Here is a 23,142-nt window from a genome sequence, read left to right on the forward strand (position 1 = left end):
GGAAGAGGTGGAAAAGGATGCAGAAATAAGCCAGTGTCAGTGGGAGGTGTGCTTGGTGGATGGTTTGAACAGCCACCAAGATGCAAAGCCAGGGAAAGCAAGAGAGGGGAGAGGAGGCTCTGCCTTTCTAGGCTGCAAGAGGGGGAGAGGTTTGGGACTGAGTGTGAGCCACGTGCCAGTGGAAGGAGAGCTGGCTGATCAATAGTATATGGTGGACAAGCAGTCCTTGAAGCTTGGTAAGATTGCTGTGCAGGACCTGGAGGTGAAGCAGTGACTTTGCCACAGGCACGTGGGAGTGAAGACAGCAGGATCTTACCTCAGCTGTGCTCTCTGCTGCCTGGAAATGGGACACACCATCAGTCACTGCAGCTGACAGCACATTGAGCCATCTCTCTTTTCATCCCTAGAAATCTGTCACAGAGGATGCTGCTAGAACAACATCTTCTCCACCTGTGTTATAAGGGAAGATCCCAGGATAGCTGAATGTTTGGTGGGGGGTGGAAACAAGGAGCTTTTTCCACAATTCAGGTTTGTGCTCTCTATTGGCGAAGTGGACAACAGCAGAGCCTCCACCCAGCACAAAGGAAGGGAGTTTTCCCCTGGCCATTACTCACTGCAGGTGGAGGTGTCTGCCTGGCTGTGGCTGTTGTTGGCCCTGTCAGCCAGAGGATCAGCATGTTTTCTATGAGGGTGGCCAGGGAAGCTTGGCACGGGCCTGACCAGCACTGGTGGGTCTGGTGTGATTTCAGTGGAAATGACTGGTAGCCATGGGATAAGGTTTGCCCCTTTGGTAGTCTAACAGTTTCCAGTGCCACTCTTGGGACTTCTTCCCTTTGCCCATGAGAGCTTAGCAAATGATGCTTAACTAATGAATTAGTTTGATTAATTCTGTCTTTTTGCATTCACAAATTGCTCTTCAATATGATACATGGTTTTCCTGAGCTGGTTTTCCCTAGTCCACAGATCATTTTTAATCAGTTAGTTGGGAAAATTAGTAATACGAACAGTGGCGGATTAGTTGTGCCTCAGTCTTAAGGTGTCTTTTCTGTGATTATCCAAAGTAAGTAAAGTGTAGTTAGTTGGCCTTGGCTAGATGCCAGCTGCCTACCAAACTGCTCTATCCTTCGTCTCCTCAGCAGGACAGGGAGAGAGAAAATAAGATTGAGAAAACCATGAGTCAAGATAAAGGCAGTTTAATAACCCAAAGATAAGGCCATGTGCAGGAGCAAAGGAAAACAAACAATTGATTCTCTACTTCCCATCAGCAGGCAATGTCCAGTCCCTTCCTGGGAAGCAGGTGTTCAGTACATGTAGCACTTGCTCTGGAAGACAAATATCATACTCATACTTTCATATCCCTTTGCTCAATTTGAATCAGCAGTCCTGGATATGATGTCCCCTCCCAAGATCTTGCCCATCCCCAGCCTTCTGGTGAGGGGACAGTGTTGGAGAGACAGTGGTGGTGCTGTGGGAACTCTGCTTAGCAGTAGCCAAAACACTGATGTGTTACCAAGTTCTTTCTAGCTACCCACACAAAGCACGGCATTGTGAGGGCTCCTATGGGGAAAACCACCTCTGTCTCACCCAGATCCAAAGCGTAAGGTAACCTGCCCAAAACAGGGTAGCTGACAGTTTTACAAGGTGTCTTGCCATTCATAAGGTGCCTTGCAGAGAAATTTTGTCTTAACATTAACTTTCCATTAAGTACTTCTCCTAATGCCGTTCAAGTACTTGACTGGGCAAGAAAGAAAGCAGGATATTGTTTAGCTTTCCTAGTACAAGGGAATAATCCAAGCAGATGTCCTAGTTTTAGCTGTGTTTGGAATAGAGTGGCTGAGAAGAACAATACAAATCACCTTGCCAGAAAGGCTCGTATGATCTTAAAACACATCTAGAAGGAAAATCTCATGTATTTCTAGCTTCCAACACCACTGTTCAGTGTTCATTTGGGGTAAGAAAAATGTAAGAGAAGAGATAATCAGATTCCCCAAGCCAGTACACCCCTCACAGCAGCCTTGCAGGACGGAGATGTTGTTTTCACACCACTGTGCTTGTTCGTATCCAGCAGGCTCTTGGCTTGTGTTTTGCAAAGCTGAGTGCAGAATGAAAAATGGTTACCAGGTATCAAAGTCAGTCCTTTTTGTCCATCTCTTTTTCACACTCCTTCGGTGGCTTCAAGGGATACATGCTAGTACTGAGTTTTCCTTAAAGTCCCTGTTGATAGGCAGTGATGAAGCTTCTGCCTGTTTACTCTGCTCATCTGTTGTTTTCAGTAGTCAGTCCATGTTCCTCCTACTGCTCCACCATCTTTTCTTTGGGGATCTTTGTGCCTTTTCATGCTCCCCCTCCTGTATTCCATCTCTTCTTTCTTTTGTTTCTGTTTCCTTTTTAGGTTTTGTTCTTGATTTTGTTTCTTTTTTTCCCCGGCTCTCACTTCCTAGAACACATTGGAGATAAGAGCGTGTGAAGAGGAGGGGTTTGGAAGAGGGATGTGGTCTCTCCCATAGCTAGTCACAAAGGAGCAGGAGTAGGCACTAGATGGATGTTTTGGCTGTGTATCATAAAGAAATGAAGCAGGCAGCATGGAGCAATGTGAAGGGCTTTATGGCTCTCTCTGCAAATGCTGTGCTGCCTCTGCCTCCTCTTTGTAGACAGCCTAGAGGCTGGAATGATGCTTACCTATATACCTTCATTTCAGGTACCAGACTGGAAAGTCCAGAGTCACACAAAAAGGCTATTTCTGCTCCAGGAAGCATCAGCCCTGTCCTTTATTAGTTGTTTTCAAGGGTGAAGGTGCCCTAGCAGAGGGGTCTGCCAGGTTCTGTTGAGAACCCAAGAAAAGAAGCCTGGGAGATGGCAACTCCTGTTGGTGGAGCATGTCCTGCTTGCAAGTTGCACCCATACTATAGGCAAAGTGGCTCAGAGCTCAGCCTAACCGCAGCTGGGCAGACTTGGGCTGTGCAGAGCCAAATTGCTTTTTTATCTTGGAGCCAGAAGTGCTGACAGCACAGTGCATAGACACGTAGGTGGGTCTGGCTGCAAGCAGATGTGTCCAGTGCAAGGAAATTGGCAGAAGAGGAGACTGTGCTTACTGACGTAGGCATGGGTATAAAGTTGGGTCCAGTAAGGCACTGAGCAGTGCTGAGTTTCAGATGTGAGGCTCGAAAAAGTCTGGAACCATTGCTCTCTGCAAGTGGGGGATGTGGAGGAACATGAGAGATACTGTCTCTTATCCAGCTCGTGCCCATACAATAGACAGGGGATTTCAGGCTCTGCGGTGCATAGCCAGGTACAGGTAGGAGCTTGCAGTAACAGTAGAGAGCTTCCAGTCTGAAACAGAAGGACTGCATGTGCCTTCAGGGTTGAAAATAAGGCTGTGAGACAGTAGAACAGAACCTTAGTAAAGGCTTGTGCTTAACTGCCTCTCTGACAGAGTGAAGGCTAGGTCTGCTCTTCCTTAGACCAGGGAACATACGCTAATAAAATACATATTGCTTTCTGATCAGATCCTAATGAAAGACATTATTGAAGAGTGTGGAACAAGCACTTACAGTAATTCATGACAGCACCAATTTGGCTTCTCTAGGAAGCCATAATCTGCTGCTCTTGGCACCTAATGAGGATGGGCAGCTGATTGCCTGTGCAGGAGGAAGAGAGAGAGAGACTGACTTCCAGCCTAGATGGCTCCAGCTGTCCTCAGAAGCCACTGAAGGTCACAGTAGCTTCTCTCTCTGGAGCTGGGAATGTTTCAGCCCAGAAATTGGGCCTCCTGATAAAAAACAGTTCAGTACAAAAAGCTTCCAGGACTCTTCATTTAGACTGAATAATGGATTTGCTTTGGCCATCCATCCTTGCTTAATCCCAGGATCTGAACCCATGTGCTTGGCTGATGAAAAACATAAGCATGAATTTCAGTTCACCAATGTGCTTGTCTGGGAAATGCCAGCTTTGTGCTTGCAATGTGATTATTTGTTTTGGAAACCCCTTGGGAGTAATGGTTGTCAAGCAAGGAAAATGAAATAAATGCAACTTTAAACTTACCTTGAGCCTTTAATTGATGAGGTTAATGCTTGACATCATTTCCATCCAAGATGGTGATTAAGTACTAACCAAGGAAAATATTTTAATTCAATGTGACAGACAGACAAAGTTTGATGAGAGATTATAAAGAAACATCACAATGACTATCTTCATATCCAAACCAAATTTCTTCATTACCCAAAACTTACCCAAATGGTTTTTCCAGAGTAGGCAGGCATCTTCCCTGCAGCTGATACCAGCCAGTGAGTACAGAATCCTCTATTATGATTGTGCTCTTGAAATTTTGTGCAGCTGACACCAGGCTGGAAGACAATGCCACCTTGGTGAAGGATCAAGAAGGATTGGAAGAAAGATCTGAAAGATGGAAAACTAACTGAGTGGTTCTGGTGGGATGAAATGCAGTGGTACAAAGGCAGGGTCATACATGCAGAAGGTGCTGCAGGCTGAGAGCTCATCATTGGGAAATGAGTGCATTGCACAAGTGAGTTGACTTCAAGTAGCTGCTGAGAAGATGCAGGTGTGAGAAAGGGCAAGTGTACTCCTAAATGGAACTTGAGGTACTTCTGGGCCAAGGTGGAGAACTGCCAGTGCATCCTGTATGCAGGGCTGGGGCACCAAACTCCAGCAAGTGGGATGATGCAGAAAAATATTGTAGAGTCAATCATGGGAAGTGAGAGTCTGTATTACAAGAGAAGTCACAGAGTGCTCAGCCAGCTTAGCCCAGCAAAGCAAAAGCTGAGAAGTAGTGTGATAATGTGATTGCTGTCTATAAAACATCAGGGGGTCAAACAGCAGCGAGGGAAAAGAGCCATTGAAGCCAGAGGACAGTTCTGGCACAAGATAACTGGGTGCAATCTGCATGTGAATAAATTCAGTCTGGAAATGAGAACATTAGGGCAGTCAGGCTCTGGAAGAGATGTCCAGGGAGAGGGGCAGGCCTAAAGGGAACAAACCACTTTTAAGATGGGATTTGATACATACATAAAATTAATAAGCAGAGGCAGCCCCTCTGGTGACAGGGGACTGGACCCTGTCAGCCAGGAGTGTACCTCCCCTGCTCTGTCCTAGACTGTAGCCATACTCTGCCCTTCTCTGAACTCTGGGGGCAGAGGGGTTTTATCCCTCTGCCAGAATACAGAAATCAAGCATCAAATTCATGGTGTTCAAAAGAAATGTCGAAGACATCTTCCTCTGTTCTGCCCTGTGGTGCCAAGGTGACATCAAGGATCACAATCTCAATCCACTGCTATGTGTCAGAGAATGAATAGGAAAAAGGGGAAAAGAAGGGCCAGATTTATGGCATATTTTCCCAGCATTGTGGAATATATTGGAGCCTCATGATCAAGAGAGTTCCCTAAAATTTCCTATCCCTACATCCCTCTTGACCCTGTTTCTGAGCAATTCATTCCTCTTTTCCCAAAAAATTACTTCTACCTGTGAAACTCATCTGCTGGGCACTCATTCTCCAGTGATGGAGAATTGGATAATTTGCTTTCAATCTCTGGTACTATAAACTCTGGCACACATAAATTCTGTAATCATATTTCCTTTTTTTTCTTTTTACTTTAAGAAGTCCATGGCTTCTAAACTCTTTGAAGTTGCCTCTCTGCCACATATCCTGTAGCTTTGAAGGCACAGTTGGGGCAGGAATTGAGGACAAGGAATGTCTGCTGGAGTAGCAGGAGGTTTGGCACTGCCAAGCCCCATGTTCATCCCAGGAGCTGCTACCAGCACCATAAAGAAGCTCATCCCCTTGCAGTACCTTGGGAGTACTTTTCCTGGCTGTCACCTGTTTATGGCCACAGACACTGCCAACCCATGACACAGTCCCATCATGTTGAGGGCAATGGTGTGATTGTTTCTGGTCTTTGGGAACAACACTCACTTAGGAAGGGAGCAGCTGTATCTTAGCTGAACTTTGCTGGGATGAGGTCATCACAGTGGCAGCCACTGGGGAAATCTGATAAGAGATGATGCCTACAGCACTCTAGGACAGAGCTGTGTAATGAAGCCAAGACTGTGCAAACAGGCTGACATGGTACAAATGGGAGGCTCTGTCACACCCGGAGTGGTATTGCCTGTCAGGAGGAAAGTGCCCTACTGCTATTCTCACCTTCTGCTGGTCCCTGGACCTTGCTAAGCAGGGATGTCTATGTGTGCTGAGAAACTGAGCTTTGAAGACCACCTTGATTGCTGGTTGCTTGAAGAGTGCAGCCCATGAACTACACAGGCATCTGAAGATTATTTTGTCCAGATTATTGCCCTATGCTTCATTTCAGATCTTTTTCAGATACCTGTGTTTCCTGCACCACCAGGCTCTCCACAGCTCCTAGTCTAGTGGATGTCTGCTCTCCAGAGTGTCCTGACACTCACAGATGAAAGAGGAGGGGGAGAGTGAGGGGGCTTAGGCGACCCCTCCTGCACACGTGCCCAGACAGCATTTGTCTGGTGTGCTCCTCTGTGGAGCTGTTCAGGGAGCAAGGAAGAGCCTGCCAGAAGGATGGAGCCTGAGTGCGAGGCTGCCACGCCACACCCACCTGCCTTTATCTACTGCCTCCTGTGCCTTCAGAGAGGCAGGAGAGGCAGCGGATGGAGCTGGAGCTTTCCCAGCAGCCCATATCGGCAGCTAGTGAGGATGGAGTGGGAATGCAGGCAGCCACCTCTTGTCTCTTTTGTGCTGCAGAAAGGAGCAGCCAGGGGAATTTGAATGAGGCTCGAGAAAAAAGGGTGAGAGAGCGAGCATATGTGGAAAGGATTTGAATGGAGATATTGGAAAGCAGAGCTAGTGCTTGTACCCTGAGCTAAGAAGTTGCTGAAGAAGTGGGACAATTTAAGAGAGAGCATCACAAGTGAATTGCAATGCTGGGAAGCTGGATGCCTGCAAAACAGTTCCTTTGCTCTGATCAGCTTGTTGGGGAATGTACATGATTTTAATGTACATTTTTCTAGCTGGTGTTTGCAACAATTCCTTGGGACTTGGTGATGGAACAGATTTTCTTTCTAATTTCTCCATCAAACTAGCATTAATATACAGCTGGTTGTGAGACCACATGCATGGCTTTACAAGTCACACCAGTCTCAGCACAGGTAGGTTGTTGTGGTGGTGTAGAGCAGAACCACAACAGTAACTCTTGACAGATGTGTTTATTAATATCTTTTAGCTTTAGTATGGCTGCTTCAGTCTGTTTTCAGTCTGAAAACACCGTCCTGTTTTTTTCCTTTAATAGCCTTTATAAACAGAAAATGTAGGTGTGGCAGTGTTGTACCTTGGGCCCTCTGATGTGACAGTGCCCCCCTGGGAATGGAAGCAGGGGCAGGGGTAGTGTGGCATCCTGGTTTTGTCTCTGAGACTCTTGGTGTGTATTCCTGGTGCACGGGCCAGCTCAGCTGGCTACAGAGGGACAAGCACTCTGCAAGCACCACAAGCTGGCTCAAATGATACAACAAGGGAAAGGGCAGACAGTACCCACCAGCAGGGTAGGTGGCAGTGAGGAATGAGAAAGGGCAGCCCCAGTTTGCAGCTCCCAGAGATTTGGTGGCTGAGTGGGTGTGAGTGAGCTCTCCCTGATCGCTAATCCTGCTTACAGTGGCAGGGGAAAGGGACAGGTTGCATACACGGCACATGAATACACACAAGCCACATGGGGCTGATTTTGCCCTTTGTAAGGTGTTTTTAGTGGACCCACTCTACAAGAACATTCTCACCTCTGCAGCCTGTGTGATATTCACAGCCAGCTGGTAGAAACTGTGGATTTGTTTGGATGTTTTTCTTTCCCCATCCCCTTCCTCAGATTATTGGGAAAGGAAGGAGGTAAAGGCAAAGGCGAGGCTGTGCTTTGCGCAGTGCTCTTGTTCTGGCCCCACTGGCAGCTTCCTGAGCCTGGTGATAAATGAGCTTGTTGCATGAGCTCCTCCACTGAGGCTTCAGCATCTCTAATAAGGTGGCCAGTGTTTCCCTGTCCTCTGCACCAGCCTCTGCTTTATTAACTGCACTGCAGCAATATTAAACTGGAGCACTGGGTCAACATGATCCGGAGAGGCGCCGAGAAGGGGGTGGAAGGAAGGAGATACCAGGATAGCATGAGACAAGAGAGCACACAGAGCAGGAGAAAGGGAAACAGATGGCAATTGAAGTGGATTGAAAAATGGGTTCCTACTGGACTGATGCATGCAGCTCTGCACAGGCCTGCTGCTGGCAGTCGCGGATGCAAAGGATGTTTAAGGAGGGGGATGCAGAGGCAGACCTTGGCCTTTATGTCTCTGTTTGCTGGACCTGTGCTAGTGACTACATGCCAGCAAGCAGCTGGTTGGAGCTCCCCCTTTTCTCCCTTGCACTAATTTCATGCCCTTTAAACCATGCTGGCAGCGCACCTGGCTATTTCTACTGACAGCTGCAGCTAGCTCAAGGCCCATGCTGCTTTTCACAGAGAAGAGTCAGTCTTTCCAAAGACATCCAGGGCCAGTTCTTTTGTGATGCCAGGACTGTAGAAACTGTAGTAAAGATGTGCAGAGGGCAGTCTTGCTGGCAGCCAGTCTCTGTGTCTGTCCAAGTTGCATATTGAATAGAGAGAGAACATAGGCTGAGAGATTTAGCTACAGAGTATTTGGTGGAGGGAAAAGACCCTCATAAAACTTTACCTCTCTGCACCAAGAGGAGATACATGCTGAGCCTTGACTGTGCCTTTCCCATTACCTAGTGATCCAGGTCTCTTCTGGACAGCAGGGAGGTTGCAACGCATGGGAAGCATATGTGCCTTTAATTATTTCTGGTTTGCAGCCAAACCTGGGTGGCTGCCAGTTATTTATTTGGTTACACAAGTCCCCACGGATAGACTCAACTGGGGAATCCAGAGCTTTGCAGTCTAGACTGGAGCCTGATTTCTCACTTTGTCCTGGATTAGATGATGTGGGAGAGTACATGATTTGACCTTGCTCCCGGAGGCTTTAGGTACCCAAATTCCACCTAACTCCCGGCTGAGGTGGAATTTGCACTGTCTGAATCTCACCCTCAGGTTTCTCTCTGACTCTCCATTTTGTTTCTCATCTAAAGGTTATGTCTAGACGAGGGAAATGGCTCCTGACCTCCTCCTATTTGCTAGCTGCCTTCCCAACACCCCAGTAAACGGCAGCCTGTGAGGAGGAGCTGCTGCCAGCCCTCCCAGTCACACTCCACTCCCCAAAAGGTCCTATGCCAGGAGCTGTACCACTCCAGCCTCCTGCTTCTGGCTTCTGACTGCTCCTCTTCCCCCAGATAATTGGGGGTCTGGTGCTAATGATCCCAGGTTAAGTGCCTGCCCCTGGGAGCCAGCTCTGCCACTGCTTGGCCTGAGCAGCAGTGTGGAGGGCTTGCAGATGGGAGGGCTGAGCAGTAGGAATGCCAGCTGGGTCAGAACTCAGCTTGCATGTGTGCAGATAGGGCATTGTTGATATGAACAGATCCCAGCAGCATCCTGGTGCCTCTGGTTTCCAGAGGCACTGCCCTGGTCCTGCTCACTAGGACTGCTTCCAGATACCTTGTAGGGCAGCACCAAGCTAGGGGAAGGCACCAGAACAGCTCCCAGCTCTCTGCTCCCTGGTATCCAGGGGAGGAGGGGGAGGAGACTGCAGCAAGTAGTTCCTCAAGCAACTTACACCCTGATCTGTTCAGGCACAAAGGTCTCACAGAGGTACAATCTCTAAGGCAGGCGCAGAAGTGTTTTTCACTGTGAGAACCACATGCAGCCACGGGTTCCCCGGGACCAGTCCCTGCCCCTTCCCTTGGGAGCACCATCCAAACTGTGGGCAGATCAAGGAGGTGGGTCAATGTGTCCTGGCCGTGTTGGAAAGCTCTACAGCAGCAGCCATTGCTTCTGACTTTGAACTTAGAGTTACATATGAGAGGGCTTGGGACAAGCAGAGGAGGGATTGCATGTACTCCTTTTTACTAAGGGCCACATCGGCATTGCCCCCTGCCCTGCTTTGATAGTGGCCTCCACTTCTGCTGTGCCCTCACTCCATCTTCTTGCCCCACACACTCTACACTGACAGATTTGCTGTAAACCTTCCTCCCGTTCCAGTAATCCTGTAACTTCAGAGTTAATGGCAAACACTGAGACTGCCTGTCAGGAGAATTGCCTTTGTGATGAAAACTTCAGCCTAGAGGATATATCAGAGGCAGGGGAAAGCTTAGTGGACGCTGGACTATGGAAAGTCCTGACAAAGGTCTTTTTACCAGGACCAGCATCCCCAGTAATATATCTTGCCACAAGGGTCCAGGCACTGCACAGCAACAGGCAGGAAATTTTATCTTCACAATGCAATCCTCGTTCTTGTCCTTTCCCGGCCAAGCAAGCATGACCATGGCAGGGAAGTTTCACTGACATGTAATTCATCATTTTTAGTGGTGGTGATTTTGATAACGATATTTTCCCCATTGTTTTCTTGAAACTGCCCTGCTGCCTTAGCAAACTGAACAATGTTTAGCTGCTGTGGTTCAGCTAGCATAGTTCAGCCCCTTCCAATGGGCATCAGAGGAAGAGGGAGCCTATGAGGGACTCCAGAGAACCATCGACTTGAACTAGACCCCTTGCTCTGGTCTGCAGGGCAGTGTGAGCTAGGGTTCAAGGATGGACCCTATAGAAGCTCGCTGAGGAACTATGGTAGCAGACTGGTCCCAGTGAGACACCAAATGAAATGCCACACAGCCCAGGCAGCAAATGAATGAATTCTGCGGCAGTGATTGTGAACTGAAGGGTGTCTTGGTGAAATGCCGTGCTATGTTTGCACAGGACCTGGGTGTACTAACAGGGGTGAACTGGGTTCATTTTCTCCCTTCTGAAGCCATTGATTCTGACACAGAGTTGCTCCAGGACCTGTAGTTCAAGTTGTCCCTACAGTCAGGAGGACACCAAGGCTTTCCTTCAGGGAGAGCTCAGGCTGCTGATCACTGTTCTGTACCAGGGATGGCCGTTTTCAAATCAATACTGCATGAAGGTCTCATGGAGCAATGAGGTATATGTCTGTATAGGAAGAGGAGGAATAGGGTGTTAGATGATGGACAGGATTGTTCAGGTTTCCATTCTCAGGATTTTTATAACATTGTGGGTTCTTTTTCTGTGCAGCTCTCTCAGAGAAACACCATCCAAACCTTCATTCCTGTGAAGAAAATGGAGAAAGGCCTGTTGCTGGAGCACATCTTGCCCAACCTGAAAGTGCCTCAGAGCTATGAAGTTCGCCTGACGCCCATCACCAGCTTTGGGGCTGGAGACATGGCTGCCCGCATCATCCGGTACATGGAACGTAGGTGTCTCCTCCTCGGTCCTGCCTACGAGAGCAGGTCCCAGCCTCAGGCCTGGGGATGTGGGCAGGCAGAGGTGTGGTCTTCTGTGACCCTTGGGTGGGTCTCTGTGCTCTGAGGAGTTCTGATGGCACAGTGCTATCACATCTGACTGTGTTTTGGATGTTGCCATTAATGCAGAGCACTAAATAGAGACCTCTGAAGGTCAGTGTCCACTCATCCCTCACTCAGCAGCTCTGACTTGCACTCTGCACTCTGTGGACAGGAGATCCCCAAAACCCCAGTAAGGCCATGCTGTACTCCCCATGGTACAGGGGCGTATTACACAAGATAGCCACTGGATGCTGTGTATTAGCCACACACCCATAAAAGTAAGAGGATTTCGGGAGACTTCAGTTATTTCCAGAGCTGAATGCATGATTCCTTTCCTAACTAGTCACCCCTAAGGCTGTAGCTCTGTCCAATACCTTGAATCCTGGATTATCCCATTGACATACATAGACCATACTTCTCTCCCCATCATTCCAACAGCTCACAGCTCTATTCCCACAACTCTATGATTTCTTTACTCTCTATTTCAGCAGAAAGTACAGATCCTTCTCCTTCTATGTTTGCTTGATTTCACACAACCTTCTTGTCCCATGGACTGACAACGTGTTTGGTGTCCCCAGCATACCTGTCATCTCAAACTTCCACAGTGCATCAAACTGCTTTGATGCCCCTCTTAGATACCAAGCTTTGGTTTCTAAGTGGGTGCTATCCCACTGGGTGCTCCAGCAGGAAACCACTTGTGTTGCCAGAAGGGTTTCCCTATGCAATCCCAGAATCACCCATTAGGTGGGATTTTCTTAAGGTCTGTTGCTGCTCGGATCAGAGTGTCAGCATCTTTTTCCACACCAACACAGGCACCAAGCACTGCTTTTTTACAGGGATGCTGCCAGGAGACTCATACATTTGTGACCTTTCTTGATGTGTTTGTTTTATTTTCACACTTTGATTATGATTTGTGACTTGGAGGAGTACTAGCTATTCTGACTTGTTTTTCTATTTCTTTTTCCAGCAATCAACTATCCCAATCCAACAGGTAAGCAGCAAGACCTTTGTGTTAATACTTTGAATGCAATGCATATTAGTCAAGTGGTCCAACAGATCAGGCAAGACAAGCGGCTGGAATACACAGCTGACTTTGTCAAATCTTTTTCCCCAAAAGAGGATGAAATTGCATACACTAAAGCTTCCAGTAAACATTGCCATTTGTTGTACCTCGAGTTATTGCCAGGAGATTTACACCAGGGATATGCCTCTCACTCACACCTGATATCTCTGTGACTGGGTAGACTGTGATCTTGAACACCTACCTCCCCACCCCAACATGAGCAATCTACTTCCAGTAAGCAGGTTATTAAATGTTCCCCAAAATATCTGTGTTTAGGAATATTCCCCATCCTCTTCTGACTATGAAATATATCACTTGGTACATCTCCGGGCTTGTATGGAGCAGTCTCCAGCTCAGATCTGGCACTTCTTGCAAACTCCTTGAGCACAGTCCCTTTCTTCTTCCCCTCCAGTGTCATCACTGATTATTGATTATTTACAAGTCACAGCTTGATTATTTACCTTTTGGTCATTCCTGGCAAGATGCAGGGCCATCTGTATTGAACATCCAGAGTTCCCATTGATTTTGAGAGCAGAATACACAATGTCTAAGAATGATGGTCTTTAACACCAACATGATAGTGCCCATTGAGCATGAAAGAGGAATTCCAGCTTGCTGTAAGTAGTGGGGGAACGATCTTCAGGGAATGCAACAGGGTCTCTTAGCTTTGATTGCAGGATGTAAGCCCAGGCAAAGCACTTGGGCAGAGATGGGCAGACTACTTGCTAGTGCTCCATGAAGAGCATGGGGCTGTGTCTCCCTGTTTCCAGCTGCTGAGTCAGTATGCAGTGTTTTTATGTGTTACTGTGTGTGGAGCTGAGTGCTACTGCTGCACTGCAGGGTAGCAGGGGGGAGGAGAAGCCAGGATTAGGTGATGGCAGCCAAGAATCAGGATAGGGAGCTGTCTTCCTAAGGCAGCCACAAGGTGTTAATTCTTGCACGTTCACACTCTGAGGATGCTTTGATGAACCATACTCTGCCTGAGAGTAGGAGCTTCTTACAGAGTCAGAGGGATTTTGTGGCTCTAATTCCTGATATCATTTGCTTGCTTTTCCTCACTTCCTGATCTTCTTTAAATATTCTCCACAGAAGACTCACTGGGAAACACGGAGCATATTGCCAGGGACCCACTCCAGAATGTGTCTCTTAGTACTTGCTGGAGGAGGCAAGCATCCCAGCCCGCAGGTGGAAGTGACAAAATCTGGCCTTTTTCCACTTGTTTTTACACTGCATAAATCACTGGTAAACCCAGAGCAACTTCAGTCCTAATTGTGTCAATCTCTTGGGGTCTTTGTAAACTGAGCCTTCAGATTGCCTGCCTGGGGTTGCTTTGGCAGCTTGATTGAGTCCAGAACAACTGCAGGAAATTTGCCTATGGCGGAGGATAACTCAGCCACTCAAATTTTTCATGCAGTAAACCCAGCACTTAGAGTTTCCCCTTGATATAAGCTGCCCAGCCTCTGGCGGATATTGGGACCTCTGGGCCATTTGTGAGGGTCTTGTCCATGAGTTCATGCCTTGAGACTGACTGCCTAAAATCAGATCTACCACACTTGCTTTCAGATACTCCCTTTCCTTTCAGTCCTTTCACTGCTGCCAGTGAAATATGACCCAAAGGCTTTTGGCTCTTTCTTTGGACCACAGCTGAGTTCCCCAACTCTCATCCCAGTAACATGGAAATCCCTCCTGCTACCTCTTCTTTTCCTACTTCCCCTGCTACCACCACCCCCAGGGGAAAGTTAACACTAGGCTGCCTAGCCAAATGCTGGGAGCAAACATTGAGAGCTCTCGAGTGAAAGGCAAAGATTAGATGATTAATGCCTCTGGCAGCCTGATCCAAGGGCATGCACAATGGTGATTAATTTACAAACTCTGAGAGTCACTTAATACAATTACTTCTTCATGCATTTTCTCTCTCAGCCTAATAAGATGTTAATAACATTGGGGCAGGCATGCATGTGGCATGGTTACAGAGCCAGGTTTGGGGTTATAAAGGAAAAGAAAAGGAAGAGCAGAGGAAGTGAACAAAAGACACTGGGAATTCCAAATATTTAGAGGTCATCAATAAGACAGACTCTTAAAAATAAGTTAATCTGGTTCTAAAAAGTAGAATTCGTATTTAAAAAACTGCCTAAGAACTATCTTAATTCTAAGATTTTACCTGAAAGTTGTCTTAGAATAACTGATTATTTTAATGTCATGACCAAATTCCAGTGCTGGGGAGTCTGCTCTGTCCTTCTTACCTCCTCTGCAATTTTTTTGGATATAACCTTTGCTTTCTAAACTAAACTCTGGAGTGCTGCCCCACAAGCCACTCCAGTTCCTCAGCAGTGGGTGTTTTAGCTTCCCTTGTTCTATCAGATGTAACCTTGCAACCTTGGTGATGGAGTCATTAAAAAGTATATGGCATAGCTGGTTTATTTTTCTGTTAACCAACCTGTCTTGCCCTTCTAGAGCAGCAACACTATTTCTCACATACCTGCAGTCTGGCTGTGTTGTGCTAAAACCGTGATTTTGGGACCATGGACAAGTACAGTGGGTGGTGATCCATGGCAGATGTTGGTTGATGTAGATTAGCCTGGCTTGTTGCTTACCATCTATTGCTTGTGTGTCTAGTCTCTGATAATGCTCAGAGTCCAGAGGAATCCAAGTGTGTTCAGGTAAGAACATGTGGGAATGAGATGTCAGCCTGTGTTTAGAGTTGGATTACTCAAGTGTGTGCCCATTCTTCAAGAATGTTTGTAATGCAAAGGTTAAAAAAGGTGACGGTTCCTTGTATCCTGATGGCAAATAGGATGACTTAACCAGTTAGAGCATTGTGAAGCTTCCTTCCATTACTGGTTATAAAATCCCCAGAAGCTTGCAATGGCAGAGACTGTTGAATGTTCTTTCTCATGACATACTTTGAGGTCTCAATACAGTTTTCATTGTCTTCATTTTCTAGATGGGGAAACTGATGTCCAGAAAGTGATAGCCTGTGGGTCACACAGCAGGTCTGCAACAGAGCTGGGGCTCAGAGAGTGGTCCTTTATGCACCAAGCCAGTGTCAGTTGTCAGGCCACAGCTAAAAGATGCAGGCAATTTTATGCAAGTGCACTCCATCTGCTATTCACCCATAGTCTGCAGCTAGAACAGGATTATTATTTTTTACATTCATCTGGCAGCTAGAATTTCAGAACCAGGCATGGCTTTCCCCAAAGGACTAGAAAGTAAAACTTCCATTATGTTTCTCAAGAAGGCAAAGCAACAAGAAATGCTAATAACCACAACAGAGGGTCCCTCCCCTGGGAGCGCAGGGAGGTGTCTAACTGTGAGCAAACATCTCTGCACTCTGAGCTGCCACCACTGCAAAGCCTGCCTAGGAAATCTGTTTAGTGAAGACAGCACTAACTCCAGCCTTTGAAGAGGCAGCTCCCCTGCCACCTCCATCTCATCTATCACAATCCAGAGAACAACTTCTGTGTCCAATATTTAAATCCACTACTTAAATTTTAAACAGGAAGCTTTATTTACACCTTGATGATGAGCCAGGATCCCTGGCAAATGGCCAAAGTCTTCAAGGTTTGCATCACACAATCCAGGTCAAAAGTCAGATCACCTCTGTGGCCTCTGAGGCACAGCAGGTGATCTGACTTCTTTTTGGCTGGATCTGCAAGGTTTCTCCTAGTGAACCTTGTTGATAACCATCCAGAGGTGACATGCTGGCAGTGTCCCAAACCACACTGAACACTTCCTAGTTATTCATGGCACCTCCACTTGTAGCTCAGAGAAACCACAGAGCTTTGCTTTCCTGTGGCTTGTTTTAAACCAAAGGACCAGGAGTCAGAGCACTTGGGTTCTGTTTCCAGCTTAGGCCCTGCCTGCTGCGACCTTAAATGTGTTTCTCTGTCTTTGTGCATCTGTTTCCCCACAAGTAATGCAGAAGATACACAGAGAGGCATTGCTATGTTACAGAGAAGTTAAGAAGCCTTGTTCATTAGTTGTTGCAATGTGCCTTGAGCTCCCAAGCTCAGCAGAGGCAATGTGCTGGAGTCACAAACTCCTGCATCCTGCACAGCCAGTGGTGCACATAAGATGGATCATGTTGATTAAGCAACAGCGTCGCTTGATCTGTGATGCATGGGACCCTTCTCTCTTTTATGCGCTCTGCTAGAAGCGTTGCCTTCTGGAAGTAGCTGCATTTGAGTGAGAGGAGAGGATGTGCTCAGGGCCCAGTTTGGACATTAAAAGAGCTCTCCATAGGCTTTTGTGTCAACTTCTCTGAGCAGTCTCATCCCATGTGTGTGGCTTCTTACAAATGAGGCACAGTAGTCCACCAGGCTGGCACAACCAGGCCTTGGTGCTATGTTGGGAATGCTGTTCTCAGGTCCTATTGTCTTGCACAAATCTCTCTGATATCCACCTGAGCTTGTGCTTTCTCCTTAATCTGCCTTTCCTTTGATTTGTGTGCCTCCTCATTTGTGGTTTGTTCCCTTTCAGGCAGTTGCCTGTCTGACCTCTGTGTTACAGCTTCCAATGCTGCTTTCCACCAGATATTCCCTGTTAAGGTAATTCTGTGCTGGAGAAAGATGTCATCTTTCTTTGAAGGTTCACATACTCAACAGGGTCAGAGGTGCAAACCACCCTGCTGCTTTTGCAATAGGACAGTCATGGTGGATCCTGCTGTGTAGGATAATGCCATTCTAAGAGAAAATGTGTCTCTTTCATCTGCAGCTGGCAGCCCATGAGCTGGAGTCATGCAGATGTTTGTCTTCGTTCCAGTGGAGAGAAACCAGGAGTTTTACACAACCCAGCAACATCAGCAAGCTTGCAGGCTCCAGCCCCTCTTTTGAGGACCACCGGGTATCTGCCACAGCCATGAACTTCCTTCTCTCAGCCATGAGAGCTGAAGGACCCTTAGGAGCTGCTTTCTCATTCTTTTCTCCTTCCATTTCTTTGTTCTGGGGATGGAAGAGGCCCCCTATCCCACACAGTTGCCCTGTCTCAGACCCTGCGAGCATCTGTCCTGTCCTCTGCTCCCTTCTCCTTCAGCTCCAGATGCTGTTCAGGCTCCTGTGCTAGCTGCTGCTCAGCAGTGGCTAATTTGGATTTGGATGCTAATTAGAAATGAGCAGATTGAACAGAAAGCACTTAGCCAGGGTTAATCAGCAGTTAAGTGGCCAGCCCAGACAAGCTCCTGATGGCTGTGCTCAGCCCAAAGGAGTGGGCATGTGGTGCTTCCCACTGAGCTTATGGGAAACCCAGCTGCCCTGGTCTGTGAACCAGGCCTTGGCTTGCCACACATTGTCCAACCTATGCTGGCAAAGACATTTTTGCAGGCCACAGAAGGAGGCTGCATCCTCTTTTCTCACTGCTTTGATGGGATGCTGGAAAGAGACAGGCAAGAAGGGGGAACCCACTTCCCTACCACAGGGTTTCATGTCTGTTTGGATTACATTTTCAGTCGTTTTCATTTCCAAATGGGAGGGGATAGGGAGGATGCTAGCTACAGGGTAGCCATCAGAAGGTGCAGCATCTCAGAGTCAAGATTCTGTTCATTTCATGAGCAGCCTCTCTTCTCTGGTACAAGATAACAGATTTTTTTTTTTTGTATGGTAGGTATATGAAGCTCCTAACATCACATTGTACTGCATCTGGAGCTTTTGGCCCTGACATTGCAGAAAACTTCCCTTGTCTGTCCCATTCTTGGCACCCAGCCCATACGCTGAGGACCCTGCTCTGCCCTACATGTCCTGCCAGAGTCACCCATGCTAGGAGAAAAAGCCTCCTGCCCAGGAACCAGAGCAAGTCATCACTGAAGATACAAGAATGTGGAAGCCCCAGTAGGCATTTGGGCTTCTCTTCATCTAGGCATGATAGATTATGGTAGGAGGTAAACACCAAATTTGAGTCTTGCACCAGCATGCCATGGATGAGGTTCCTAGCACATCCCAAGACCTCGTCAAGAGCCTTGTTTTCCTTTGTGTATGTGTTCTTTCATGGCTTTATCTTTCAGTTTCATAGCACATTTCCTTGCTTTTACATAAAAGCAGCAAATAAAGATATCTGTGCTTGCTGTATCTACATCACTCACAAGGTCCAAGATCCCACTTCCAGCTCATTCTCCAACTCTGGTTTCTGCCCAGGGACCTTTCACAACACACAGCAGTTTTCACATCGGTTCTTAGACCTGTTTTCTCTTTGTTTTTTTCCTGTTTTATCCATCCCTCTCCTATTGTGTCAGCAGTGTAAAGCTGGTTCTTGGCCTTGGCTTTTGTGACTCAAAACTACCTTTTTAACACAAAGGTTACAATCTTCAGCCTGGTCATGTCCAATTCATTTCAATTTCTGCAAGTCCATATTGGGTTATGTCTATGCACAAGATTTTTCATGTCTTACAATATTGCTGTAGGGTGTAACCATCTTGTGGTAGTAATAAAAGCGAGCCCTATTGCACATGTGGTTGAACCTACATAAAAATCTTTTACCTACGTGTTTTATTTTGTTAGGGGAACCAGCACAAGCTGCAAAATCAAATGTGCCTTTTAGCTGACATAAATTAGATGTACTCTGGCTAAATGACACGTTTGTCGCACTGAGCTGACCTCTTCTCCACAGCTGATTTTTTTTCATGTGTGTCATAGTTTAGTTTAATATATAGCCTGAAGGGGGGTCATCTGCTGCTACTTTTTCCTCTCTCCTGGGGAAATTATTCTACCATCAAGTTGTTCTGATATAAAAGCCCTTGTAGCCAGTTTGCCTTCGGTGATCTTTTTATGCTCCTACACATTTGCCCCTTCAGATGTCTCAGAGAATCTCTTCCTCTTTAGCCATAGTAGCTTTATTCCATTTGATCAGACCATCATATCCATCAGCCTGGATTAACACTTCCGTAACAGCACTAATCACTGATGTAGTATGGGTAGTGACAAAGGGGAACATTTTTAAATGAAAGAGGAGGTTCAGATCTGATTTTAAGAATAAATTCCTTACTCACAGAGTGGTGAGGCACTGGAACAAGCTTTCCAGAGATGTTATGGGTGCCCCATCTGTGGAAGCGTCCAGGGTCAGGCTGGATGGGGCTCTGGGCAACCTGATCAAGTGAATGGCATCCCTGCCCATGGCAATCGGTTTGGAACTGAATGGTCTTTGAGTCTGCTTCCAACTCAACCCATTTTGTGATTTCTGTGATTTCTGTGATTTCTGTGATTTCTGTGATTTCTGTGATGCCTTCCTTTGCAGCCTCCTCCTGAGGTTGGGGGCTGTCCATCTGCCCCCAGCTTGACACAGAGCCTCAGTAGTGACACGGCACTGCTGTGAGCACCCAGGCAGCTTGGGGAGGGTGTTTGAAAAGCAGCAGCTTAGCAGCCCCTTCTCTTCCCATGCCCACAGATAACACCTGCCGCTTTGAGGACGAGAAGATCTGTGGCTTCATGCAGGACAAGATGGACAACTTTGACTGGACCCGGCAGAATGCCCTGACCCAGAACCCCAAGCGCACCGTCAACACAGGGCCCCCCACGGACATCAGCGGTACGCCGGAGGGTAGGCACCACTCTGGATTTCTTTTTGGCTTGGCTGGGGAGGCGAGGTGCACACCATCTCTTTTCAGGAGTCTTACAGCTCTGAGAGCTGGTGGAGGGCTGATCTGCTTTCTACATCACACAGAGTGCAGGGAGCAGGCAGTTAATTTGCATGTTACTGACTGGAATTAAACACACAATTAAAACACCCACAACTTTGTTGAAGGGAATAGTGTGAGCATTAGTTCTTGTTATCAGCTAATTGCCTGCTGCCTAATGCCCTTGCACTGTTTGATGCTTGTTTTGAAGTAAAAAATGGATTAATGAGAAGGAGAATATCTCTAACACCTAGAAATGGTCCTGTAGGTTTTAGTGAGCTGTTTCCTCAAAGAAGTTCTCAGGGACGCAAACAGATCTCCTCAGTACCAAGCACAGAAGCATGAGAGAGCAGACAGGAGCTGCCTGTGGGGCAGAAGGAAGCCCCACCTATAGCTGAAGGAGACTGGTGTTATTTATTGCTCATGGTAGCTGTGCATGGAATACACATCCTTCTTTCTGTAATAAGAGAAGTAAATTTATATGCAAACACATAACTTTGAACTCAGAAAAAAATGGGAACATCCAATGGCCAGCTGAGGAAATGGCTTTTCCCATTAGTGTTCAGTACACCAACCTGATTGTGCATTGAAAATGATGTTAACAAATTAAATGGCTAATCTGTTCCTCCTTGGGCTGTTAACAACTGCTTTGGTGTTGTTCTCTTTAGACAACAATATTGTTTAGGCTAGATGTACCAAATCCTCTCTCCCTCTACTTGAGGCAGAGAAATTAGTCTGGAATGGTTTCTCTTTCTGGGGTTCTCCTTGCACAGTGCAGTCAGCCCTGAGGCTCCTTGTGCTGCAGCAGCAAGGCTCGTTTTGCACCCAGACAGAGCATGTGCATGTTCAGGGGTTCACCTGCTATGTGTGCTCACAGGAGGTCTGCAGATGCCCATCTCTCCTGCTCGTCCCTAAATACTGCTGAGGCAGAGAAGGCACTGCAGGCATCCTGCAAGTGTCTCTGGCCAGCATCACAGTGGGTGCAGAGCAGTTGGGAAGAGCAAGGCCATGTCCCACAGAGGAGGGGTGTTCTCCCAGCTGTGCTGGCATCCCATCATTTGGAGGAAGGGAGACCCAGTGTGTGCTGCCTTTGCCCACCTTTCCCTCTCATTCTGCAGGTTATTACATGTTCATCGAGGCATCCCGGCCCCGGGTGACAGGAGACAAAGCCCGGCTCATCAGCCCCCTCTACAATATCACTGCCAAGTATTACTGTGTCTCCTTCTACTACCACATGTACGGGAAGCACATTGGTGAGTACCCTCTGGGGAGGGGTAAACCCAGCCTCATGTGGGCTCCTGGGGAAGATCTCCAGCCTCTTGCTCCAGCAGCTGTGCCTGTGACCAGCAATTCCAGAGGGTGGGAGTCCTACTCCAGGATTCCAAGCAACAGGGTGGGCTGCTGCTCTCAAACACTTGTCCTGCAGCCCAGCAGTGTCAGGCTTGTGAGGCTGTCACAGCCCATCCTTGGGGCAGCACCTTACAGCCAGTCTGTCCATTGGAGAGGAGAAGAGGCTGAAGGGGCTTTGTGGGACCAGAGAGCTCTGTGGAGGCTACAGCTATATTGGGGTGGGCAGGATGTGTGCTCCCCCAGCTGTGCCGAGGGGCTGCCTGCTCTGCCTGGCTCCCTCCTCTCACTACTGTAAGCCTTGAGTGCAGCAAGCACCACAGAAGCGCCTGGCACACTAATGAGTTTTCACATCCAGTCAAGGAGCAACTGCTAATTCGTCACCTCTTGATTATAATTTCATTAATTTGAATAATAGATGCACTCTTCCCACAGCACACAGGGTTATTAATCACCTGCTGGACTAGAGCCTGACTAAAAAATCAGGGCCCAGGCAGGAATGTGTCTGCCCTTCAATAAGTGGGGTTAATTAACAGCTCTCTGCTCAGTACTGTAGATGTCATTGGGAGGGAACAGGCTCCTGAGTCTGGCCACGTCTCTGTGCACATGTGGCACGGCTGAGAGGTTAAACTGTAAAATCTGGGCAAGGCTGAAACCCTGACACCATGGGTGTCAGGGCCTAGGAGCTGGACTGCAGTTCACTGAGCAGGTCTCCATCTGTGTCTGTGTTTTGAGGGTTCATATCTGCTCTCTGCCCTTGGTATCGGGCTAGGTCAAAGGTGTTTTCAAACATCTGGGTGTTACAGTGCAGAGACTGTAACACGCCTATATCAAACCAGGAGTGCCGTGGAAAAGAAATGTATATATGGACAGATTCTTGGTAGTTGTTCCAGAGATGTTTATTTCCCCAGCTGCATGGCCGGGGCTCTGCCCAGGAACTCCCACAGTCTGGGTTGAGGGTCCTTGCCCACGCAGGGGAACACAAACCAACCCATGGGAATGAGGCTGAGCAGGGCCAGGGAAACCCCGTGCCTGTGCCCTCAGGGCCCCTCTGCCAGGGCTACATGGCAGGGGGAAAGGGACCCCAACACCTGGGTTCCCCCTGGAGACAGGCTGCTCCATGTTGTAGTTATGCCAGTAGTGGCAGGTTGCTCAGGCAGAGCACTGTCACTGTTGGCTCACACCAGGTTTTCCTGGACCTGCTGGTCCTGCTTAGCTGACAGAGTCCAGCTGCTAATGCTCTCTGGTGAACTCGTGTTCCCTGCAGCTGGCCCTTACGGTAAGCCAGCTCTGCTGCCTAATGCCTGCACATCTTCTCCTGGAGGCTCGGAAAGGGATCTCATTCTTTGATGAAGACTGGCCCAGACTGGTGGGAGATTAGCAAAAAAAAGATGTGGAGAGCGGAGGCCTCTTGCTTTTTTTCTTGTGTCATATTCCCAAGTTCATTTCACAGGTAAAGTAAAAGCTCATCAACACTTGCTTGATTTTGGAAGAGAGCTCGGTTTAACACTTCTCTTGTGGTGGTTGGTCTGGAGATGGGGTGGGCTGGACATGACAGAGAATCAATTCATTACAGGTTTTTCGCTTTTAGCTTTTTAACTCTTTACTGATTTGCTCCATCTACAAATTACCCAAAAGCTACAGCGACTCCCAAGACCTAAGAAAGCCTCTGAGTGCTATTTTCTTTTCCTCAGCTTCAGACACCTTTTATGTCTGTTGATT

At 47.5% G+C, this 23,142-nt stretch overlaps 1 protein-coding gene across 1 annotated transcript in view; it reads left to right on the top strand.

Annotated features, from left to right (window-relative positions):
- The window catches only part of MDGA1 (MAM domain containing glycosylphosphatidylinositol anchor 1), a gene marked incomplete at both ends in the record, with an annotated part of 139,779 nt that overhangs the window by 102,250 nt on the left and 14,387 nt on the right, over positions 1–23,142 (top strand). Inside the window, 3 exons of the mRNA XM_082302670.1 lie at positions 11,142–11,319; positions 19,821–19,997; positions 21,192–21,326. Of these exons, the coding sequence (XP_082158796.1) occupies positions 11,142–11,319; positions 19,821–19,997; positions 21,192–21,326 (490 nt within the window). The remainder of the gene's footprint in view (positions 1–11,141; positions 11,320–19,820; positions 19,998–21,191; positions 21,327–23,142) is intronic.

Source organism: Coloeus monedula (assembly GCF_965178545.1).
Source record: "Coloeus monedula genome assembly, chromosome: 2".
In the NCBI taxonomy this organism is placed as follows: Eukaryota; Metazoa; Chordata; class Aves; order Passeriformes; family Corvidae; genus Coloeus; species Coloeus monedula.